The sequence below is a fragment of the Montipora capricornis genome, chromosome 2, assembly GCF_036669925.1.
Source record: "Montipora capricornis isolate CH-2021 chromosome 2, ASM3666992v2, whole genome shotgun sequence".
In the NCBI taxonomy this organism is placed as follows: domain Eukaryota; kingdom Metazoa; phylum Cnidaria; class Anthozoa; order Scleractinia; family Acroporidae; genus Montipora; species Montipora capricornis.
In genome coordinates, this window is record NC_090884.1 from 44,609,953 (window position 1) to 44,618,838 (window position 8,886).

The window sequence follows — 8,886 nt, forward strand, 5'->3', positions numbered from 1 at the left end:
TGTCCTGAGGGGGCAGATTGGGCTGTGGGCCCTGTAATTATTCAGAGAGTTTTCGTTGGCCTCTTTTGACGAATTGCAGTGACTCCACCTCGGTGGGCATACGAGATGACTCTGTCGGTAAGCACTCAAATTGGGCACCGGCTCTAAATCATCACGGGAATTAATAGGATATATAGAGTTTAACTGTTCATACTGTTTATGATTATGGTTGTGACTTCCTTGTTTGTCGATAAAAAAATAATAATTTTGTTTGTTAAAGTCGAATAAACCGAAACGCCAGTTCTTCAGAATTTGGGCGTTGTGGTGAAAACCCATCACATGTTTTCCACTTTCGAAATGACAGCAAATAATACTGATACAGTAATTTTCAATGGAAGGTTCGTCACTTTATACGTGTTTAGTTTTGTGTCAAGCTCAGTCGTGTTGTTGGACGGTCTTTAACGTAATCATGACATGGTTCATTGTGCTTTGTTGGGCACTTTTATTTTCAATTTCGATCGTTGCTCTCGGTAATTCAGGGCCTGTCCCTTTCGATTTCGAAAGCCATGTACAATATTAATGATTTCACTTTCTAGAAAATCAGCCCTTGAAACTGGAAATGGAATAAATTAACCGTAACATGGAGAAAGTTGCCTCAAATGATTGTAATAATGTTTGCTGCATGTCAGTTTTCCAGGTTTTCCCACAGATTTTATTCGAGGAATTTGTTTAAGAAGAGCAACTTTTATATTGCTTCCATGCAGAATAGATTAATTTAAAATGGAGTTGTTTCGGAAATTTCACACAGTTTCCGGGAATTTCCCTTGCACTGCAGACATGCTTAAGTTTAAATATCATCATCTTGTCTGGACGCTATAAAACAAGAGAAACCCTTGCAAGAATCATTTGCTTTGAACCTTTCGGAGAGAAAACTTGTTTAAGCTGTCGTTTCCTTCAATTGGTGATCAAAATGAGAACTCAAGAGAAACAGCTCCTCGATAAACGGCTGCAGGATTTTATGGAAGAAGTCATACCAGTTGAATTATTTCCGTACCTGTCTTGCTTAAAACCTCAAGACAAGGAGGAAATTGAGGCAAAACAGAATAACCATGGACCTATTAGAGCCACGGTAACTCTCGTCGATCGCTTAAAGCGAAGAGATAGAGGATTCGCAAACTTTGTTCAAGCATTACGAAAGTGTGGCAGCGCACACACGGCTCTACTATTGGATCCATATTATGTGATTAAGGGTTAGTGGATTCTTCTTTTCTTCTTTTTTGCGTTATAAACGTCTGCTTTCAGTTCATCAGTACAGACAGTTGCCGGCAACGGTGAAAGAATACAATTTTAGTGAAAATCATTATCCGTGAAATAAAACTAGACGCTTCGAAAGTAGCGTGTACTCGATGGGCTTAGCTGAATACGGCAAACGTTTTCCAGCTGGAAACTTAAGTTTCCAGAGTTTCCTTACAAACAAAGGATTTGAGTTTCCTGCTTTTTGCCGACAGATTCACTAGCCGACTGAAAGGCAATCTAGTGGGATCACGATCACGCTTGCGAATGTGACCGTCATTTACCTGAATCCAATTTATGATTTAACACGATTACCTGCATGATGGTAAATGAACTTGTCATAACGAGACCTGATGTCCTTTCTCAACTCTATAGACACCAAGGAATCTTTGCGCTTATTTTTCCTTCATTCTAGAGCTTTTGCTAGGATAGCAGAATCCTCATTTTCGAATTCAACTGGAGTCGATCGAGCCGTTCTGGCAGCCCTTAGACAAGACATTCTGTGAACAATCCATGCATGATATGTGATCGCAAAAATTACACTTAGAAGCCTGGTTATTCCTATAAATCATGAAACCAACCACATAATGAACAGTTAGTAGCTTTGTAGATATTTTAGTGAGTTTGCTTTGAGTACTTACAGATTGTTCACAACATTTACCAGACTTAAGGATTCCCGATTCGAATTAATCACTCGACGTCTCTGGGTATGAATCTACCACGTACGGTGTGCAGTTGTATGTTGACAATTTCCTGAACTCCTTATGTGTTTACTGCTTTTCTTCCTTCGAAAACATGACTTGTTTCACAACATCGAAATCGACTTTCGCATTCAGTCGTCCTTGCAATCAAAACATGTCAACTACCCATCTTGTCATGTACGACGTCGTGAAGTATTCCTGGGCAGCAGTCAATGCAGTCAGCGGCAATTCCCATTTCGGCGAAAGCAATAAAAGGTAACCGCCGTTATCTTGCTTAAGGCGGCGAAATACGAGATACAAAAACCCTCAACTTGGCGCGCAACATTGTTGGCTAAAAAATACTCCCTATTTTCCTTCAAAAGGGATTGGAATGTCTGCTACATGTGCAACAAAAACGCCTGTAAGTGGGTAATAGTATTGAAAAATTGCAGTCTAAATGTGGAACAAATTGAAACAAAAGTAATTGTTTTTCAAGATTTCTTTGTATCTCCAGCGCCCGCTAAACAAACACTTAAGCTAACACGAGTAGCCCGATGATTCCAAAAAGTTATTAGTGTGCGATCATTTCAAACAGCACATGGCTCAAACTTGGTCTGAAAGTAGGTAATTATGTAGAAATCCGGTCGTCCAAATTTGAAAGTAATCGGAGCCATTCTTCGCTGTTTTCGATTTGCTAACGGGTTAGTGAGCGAGCCCTAGCTAATTTGCATACATCTCCTGGTCATAGCAATACCCGTTGATTACGCATGCTCGTATCAACTAAAAAAGATCTCATTCAGCTTACGGCAGCCCATCTAGTGAGTAGCCTGTCGAAAAAATTACCAATGCATCAATAAGAACACGGCAATAGTCATCAATTCCTTATATAGCGTAGCAAACACTTTTTATAAGTAAATAGATTAGACAGCCAGTAAAATGATTTCCTGACTGAAATTAGTCAAATTAATCGTAATTTTCGTGTTTTGATCACCAAGTGGGAGGTGACTCAGTTCTTTTGTCTAAAACCCGCACTTCAAATGTACATTTCTTTCATTTATTGGTCCTTTCACTGGAACACGTGAGACCAACAAATCGAGCTGCTCCCACCAAGTGGGAGGTCACTCAGTTTTATTTTGTCTAAAACCCGCATTTCAAATACACATTTCTTTCAGTGTGACATTAATCAACGCGGTTAACATATTTACTGAGCAGCCGTCAGATTTATTATTTGCTTTCACACACTTATTCTAGTTCCCAGACCTCCGGTCCTTTTGGCCAGCGCCACGGATGGAGAGCTCTCGATCCATGGCGCTCGCCAAAGCGATCGAAGCTCTGGGAACGAGAATGTCATACACCGGGACCACGGTCCACGACTGTAACGGCGGGTCAGTTATCTGCAGTTGTCATAGTTCTTTAGTACATTAGCACATTTCGCTGGGACAAATTTATGTGATCTTTAGATCCTCTAACGGTCTTGATGGAAATATTTAGCACATACTGAGATACCATTCTTGATTTCCAAACGGCTACTTTGCTACAGTTCGTATTTCCACGTTCACATTTAAATTTAGAACTGTTACCTACATCGAACTTTGGCAGCTGAATACTGACAGTTAACCGGAACCGAAGAGAAAACAGACGACTACTCTTGTTTTATCGATGTCGCAAGTCTTTGAGGCAACACTTGAAAAAAAAAGTGATGTCCGAAAATTATGGACTTTCTGCTCAGTCTCACAGTCTCAGAAATTTGAAAAATTGTTACCAACATCACAAAAATGGGCTCCATTACAACTGCCGCATATCGGACTCGGCTAGAGGTTGTGAACTTGGTTATGACAGAAGGATTCGTGGCCTTTGGGACTTAATGATTGACGACTGTTCTGATTCAGTCAAGATCTCTTCTCAGCGAGAGCTACATTTGTACATAGTGAGATACTATCTTTTAGGGAGATTTTAGTTTTACTACTTATTATTACTTTTTTTTGTTATACCTTTACCTTTGTTATGCCTTTACGTTATACCTTTGATTGGTTTTTCCAATCTCAGTCTATATTTTCTCTTTCGTTTTTCGTTGACAAAGAGGACGACGCGAACGAGGAAGCTCCCGATGCTGATGGGTCCGGGCCAGATTACACAATGATTGGAACTGCTATTGGTGGGTACTGTTTGTGTGTTGCCTTAGTCTTAGCAATGAAAATAGCTTACAGGGTGTTTTTCATTGGACCAATAATTATGAAACTTCCGGCTGCAACAGAAGTCTTTCGGATTGGAATTCACTTTCCCAGGTTGACATGACGTAATAGAGGAAACGACCGCAAAACGTTTATTTCATTGGTCCATCCATGCAACGTTTTGACTGATAGATACGCGAAGAATAGGAACGAGTCTCGTTCCTTACTAGTCGCGTAGGAAACGTTAATCAGTGGATAAAACAACCAGAAATCCTCACACTGTTGCAGAATTTACCATACAATCACTCACAGCCACATTTTTTTTTTCAGATCTTGCCATTCCAGGAAACCTCTTGCTTGCAGGAGGAGGCGAAGAGCAGGCCCACGATTGTAGTAGACTTGAAATGAGCTTAGCTGAACGCTACAAAGATCGGAAATCTGAGGACAACAAGAGAATCCGAGAGGAATTTCGAAAGGTATCATTATTAAAACAATCATGGCCTTAAATAACCAGTGCGGTCCCCGAGCGTTTACGAAAATCTTTAATTACAAGTTCTCTTCACCTAGGCATTTTAGGATAGACCCATTTCACATGGCTTCTCATATAGGTAATGAATTTATGTTAAGGAATCTCTCATCACGTCAATTTAATTAGCACTTCGCTGAGAGGGAATGGAAACTTTTCACAGGTATCCTCCCCATTTCTTTGATATGCATCATACTTGTCATTATTTATAAACTTCAGGTACCTAGTATTGTTCTTGTAGTTGGAAATGTAATCGTTCCCTTTTATTTCGTCTGCTTTATTTTTCCTTTCGTCCATACCGTCACCTCTCTTGACGAATTTGAATTGAAGGGCCGTGCTGTTCGTTCCAGCACCCCTTTTTAACAACAATCTACGCTCCGTGGGCTGATAAATAAGGCAATGAAATGAAGAGGATAAAAAAACTCTTGTGTAACTAACATCAAGAACCGCAAAAGTAAAGGTAGCAAGACTTCCATCTCTTGACAGTATGATCCAGTGGGAAATTAAGCGAGCAACAGAATACAACGGACTGCGCTTAGATAAAAGTGCCCTCTGATGATTATGGTTTTCTTTGTTAGCGTCTTCCCCAAGGCGTTGTGTTTGTTAATACAGACAAGGGATCCATCATTTCCACCTTTCGTCTGTCAAGTGCGAAGGCTGCCAATGAATTATGGGAAATGTACAGTAAAGGGACATTTCAGTCAATGCTACAAGACGTTTTGATGGAAGACGCGCTGAAAGATGACACCGAAAAACCAGAAAAACCAGTGGAGTTACAACTAAAACTGGGTAAAGAGCGTTTTGAAAAAATTCGCAAGAAACTTGCAGGTTTGTAAATCGGATACTTCTCAAAGCATCGTCCTATTAACTTTGCAGTGTTTAAGACCTCGGTGTACTATTTTCCATACAATTTCCCACCATTCATCTGTCATGTCTTTCCAGGAGCCCATGACTAGGAATGTACAACTTCATTGTATTTGTGGAACGACGTTTTGACAGACCGAGTTATTTTTAGATTGATTTTCTGGCGAAATCAGACCTTTCCAGCTAATCAAAAGTCTTTCATGAAAATTGATTACCCATGGATTGAGAATGGTCACTCGTGCAAGCCAAGTCTTACTTAAAAACTCGTCTAAAAATAGCTTGATCTGTGAAAATGCTGTTACAAAAGACCTAGTATTGGAATTGTAGGCTACCGGTAATGAGCTGCACTTTTGCACAGGTGTTTGGGCTAGTGTGTATAGAAATAAATACAAATGACAGGGGAGTTACCCATTGTCAACGGGCTATGAAGAAACCCGATCCCTTATACAATTGGTATAGCATTTTTAAAGCCATTAGTAATCGAGACTTCCCTGCAGTTTCAGTAGAACAACCGCTTAAAAACCAAACCCCTTTTTCGTTAAGGAAAGCACTGACATATTCCAGTGGTGTTGGTGTTCAGACAAGAAGACCATAATCATATCTCAAGCATGCTCAATCTTGCTGGAACATAATTATAACTTTTAAGGACAGAATGGCTGACTACTTAAGCTTTGTAATATTGGGAGAAATTTTACTCTATAAGAGCTCATTTAACTTGTTTTCTATACTGAATTTTTTTGTCGAATGAAAAGTGGAGGCTCATGTCAAAAGTATTGTCAAAAGTAGAAGGGCAAAGCCCTTTTGATGGTTCTTATATTAAACGGTCCTTCGTAGCTAGCACCACAAAACTGTATTTTGACTCAATAATGCAAAACCAGTGACGTTTTTTATCAATACATTGGCACTGTTTAAGAGAAGAGATGGGACACATCTTTGTTTTATTCTGGTACTAGAAAAAAAAAGTAAGATATGATGTTTGCGAATTAATCTCCAGTGTTCAGTTTTGGTTGTATTTGCTATCAGACATTGAACGTGATCAAGAAAGAGAGAGGTCGCTCAGCTTCCCTAGTGAACCAGGTAAAATACTCTCTAAAGCATGAAAAAAATGCGGGTGCTCTATCCTAAGCTTCAATCAGTGTACTTCATCCGGTAAGCTCTGTTACTACGCAGTAAATAACCTTATTGTGAAAATGGTATTTGTCATAGACATGAACTCTTAGTAGGTCTCAGATTGTCGAGCAGAGCGGGAAAAAGGACATAAAAATTCCCTTCTTATAGGATTCCTGTTACCTTCATTTGACACGCTTTGTTTCCCCTTATCACAAGTCCACAAGACGTATCCTTAAATATCATGAGTTGATGATCGGACACTAAAGGGCATTTACCACAGAGATTCCACGAGATACCACAATTGCGACCGCCATCCTGTTAGCGTGGTTGGAAACTGAACACCATTTTTTTTCTTTTATCGACGCCATCCTTGCGAAACGGTTCCGTTTGACGTACTCTGACCCTTTGAAAGAGCCGTTGAAACCGTTGGTTTGTCAGGGTTGTGCGACAATCCTGTCAATTGGACTAGAGGTTTTACGTCCGAAGCACAATGCTGGACAAATCGGCTGTTACATGTCCCCCAGGGCTTTGCAAACTGCTTTGGCGTAGCCGAGTAAAGCAGTGACTGACACAAATGGCTTTTCATCTTTACAGATAATGGAAGCTTTGCAGGCGATGCTGACGAAGTTGACATAGAGATTCCTCCAGGTAAGGAAAATTCCAAAGTGATCGGAAATAGAAAATTCAATAGAACGTTTCTTAAACAGCGTAAAGCGAAGAAAAACTGGAGTGACTTCACGAGACATTAGCAACCTTCAGATTGGAGTATGAGGACGACTACAAATACGAGTCAGTTTTCAGTTCTGAGCATGCGCATTTCGAAAATTTTCGTTCTTTAAAATGCACGTACCCAGTACAGAAAACCCTTGCTCGGAGTCGTTCTCGTACTCCAATCTGAAGGTCGCTATTAAGTCTCCGTCAACTTACAAGAACTTTTTATGTGCGATTTTTAACGTTCTTTCATAGAGCTAGTGTGGCGGTTAACACGTGCGATGAAGCCCGTATTTCAACGAAGTTTTTTTCTTCTCAACTTCCTCTTTATTCAGCAAGTGAACCATATCATGAATAAAACGTCTTTGAGACTTTGCAGTTTATTTTAAAGCTCAATTCAGTAAATCGCCTTTTCAATGCAATTCAGACAAGTAATTAAGAATCAAAATGAGCTATATCAAAGAATGACGTTTCGACGGCTCCATACCATCATTATCAAATGATATCGCTCGTTTTCATTCTTCTTTGATTTTCGAAAACTGCAGTTAGTTTTTTGGGACCGCCGTAATTCGTCTTCAGAATTCTACTTTATGTCAGTGTAAATAAATGTTTTTTGTATACGAAAGAATTCATACTTAGATTCTCTCTTATTCCCTGTTTGAAATCATCAGTAATGAAGAAACAACTTTCATCATTGTTTGCGATTCCTGCTACGGGATGATGGAGAGAATGGGATGACTGTATTAAGCTTAAAGATAAATGGATGAGGGAATCCTCTATAAGTATTATTTTTATCATTACCGTTATTATTACTTCATTGTTTAGTTTTCCTGGGAACCAAGGCAAACTGTATTGGTGGGTGTGAGCTTGTGTTGAGAGGATATCAAAAGGAGTTGGCAGAGCCAGCCATCCAAGGCAAAAATACCATCATCTGTGCGCCCACTAACAGCGGAAAAACTTATGTCGCTATTGAAATCGCTAAAAAGCACCTGGATTCGTTCGAGAGAAATGCAGACCAGTCAAAAGCATCAGGTAAACCACTTATCTTTTTTTGTCTCTCGAAATCATGTCTTCCCTTGCAATAGTCTTAAAGTTTGACAGCTAAAGAAAAAGATGTTTTCGTAATGTCGATATCATTGCCCGGCCCGAATTTACCGAGGTCGCAATTGTTCGGCCAGTCTATTATAATCGATTCGAGTCGATAAAAAATTGTTATTCTCTGGTGTTAGCTTGTCCTTATTGAGAAAATCGTGTCATACCACACGTGTTAAATAAATTGAGAAACATCAACGTTTGCTCTATTTGAGATAAAGAGAGGATAATGTTGAGAAATAATGCTTTAATACTTTACAGCCATTTGTATCAGAGTGCGAAGGATTTTTTTGCAATGAGCCCTTTGCATGAAACTTTCACATGGTACAGAATCAGCCATGCTGGATGGCAAAAGAATGCAATAGCCTCCAAAACAAAGCATCGATTTCAACCAGCCAAGCTTGACTTTTCTTTGTTTTGGATGTCCCAGTGCGTAGCTTGCCATCCAGCAGGGCAGGTT

General features: G+C 39.7%; 1 protein-coding gene across 1 annotated transcript in view; it reads left to right on the top strand.

The window, feature by feature from the left end:
• Positions 1–776: 776 nt before the first annotated feature.
• The window catches only part of LOC138023478 (ATP-dependent RNA helicase DHX58-like), a 15,375-nt gene continuing 7,265 nt past the window's right edge, over positions 777–8,886 (top strand). Inside the window, exons 1-7 of the mRNA XM_068870480.1 lie at positions 777–1,229; positions 4,033–4,107; positions 4,454–4,599; positions 5,228–5,477; positions 6,537–6,590; positions 7,218–7,271; positions 8,160–8,366. Of these exons, the coding sequence (XP_068726581.1) occupies positions 950–1,229; positions 4,033–4,107; positions 4,454–4,599; positions 5,228–5,477; positions 6,537–6,590; positions 7,218–7,271; positions 8,160–8,366 (1,066 nt within the window). The 5' untranslated portion in view covers positions 777–949. The remainder of the gene's footprint in view (positions 1,230–4,032; positions 4,108–4,453; positions 4,600–5,227; positions 5,478–6,536; positions 6,591–7,217; positions 7,272–8,159; positions 8,367–8,886) is intronic.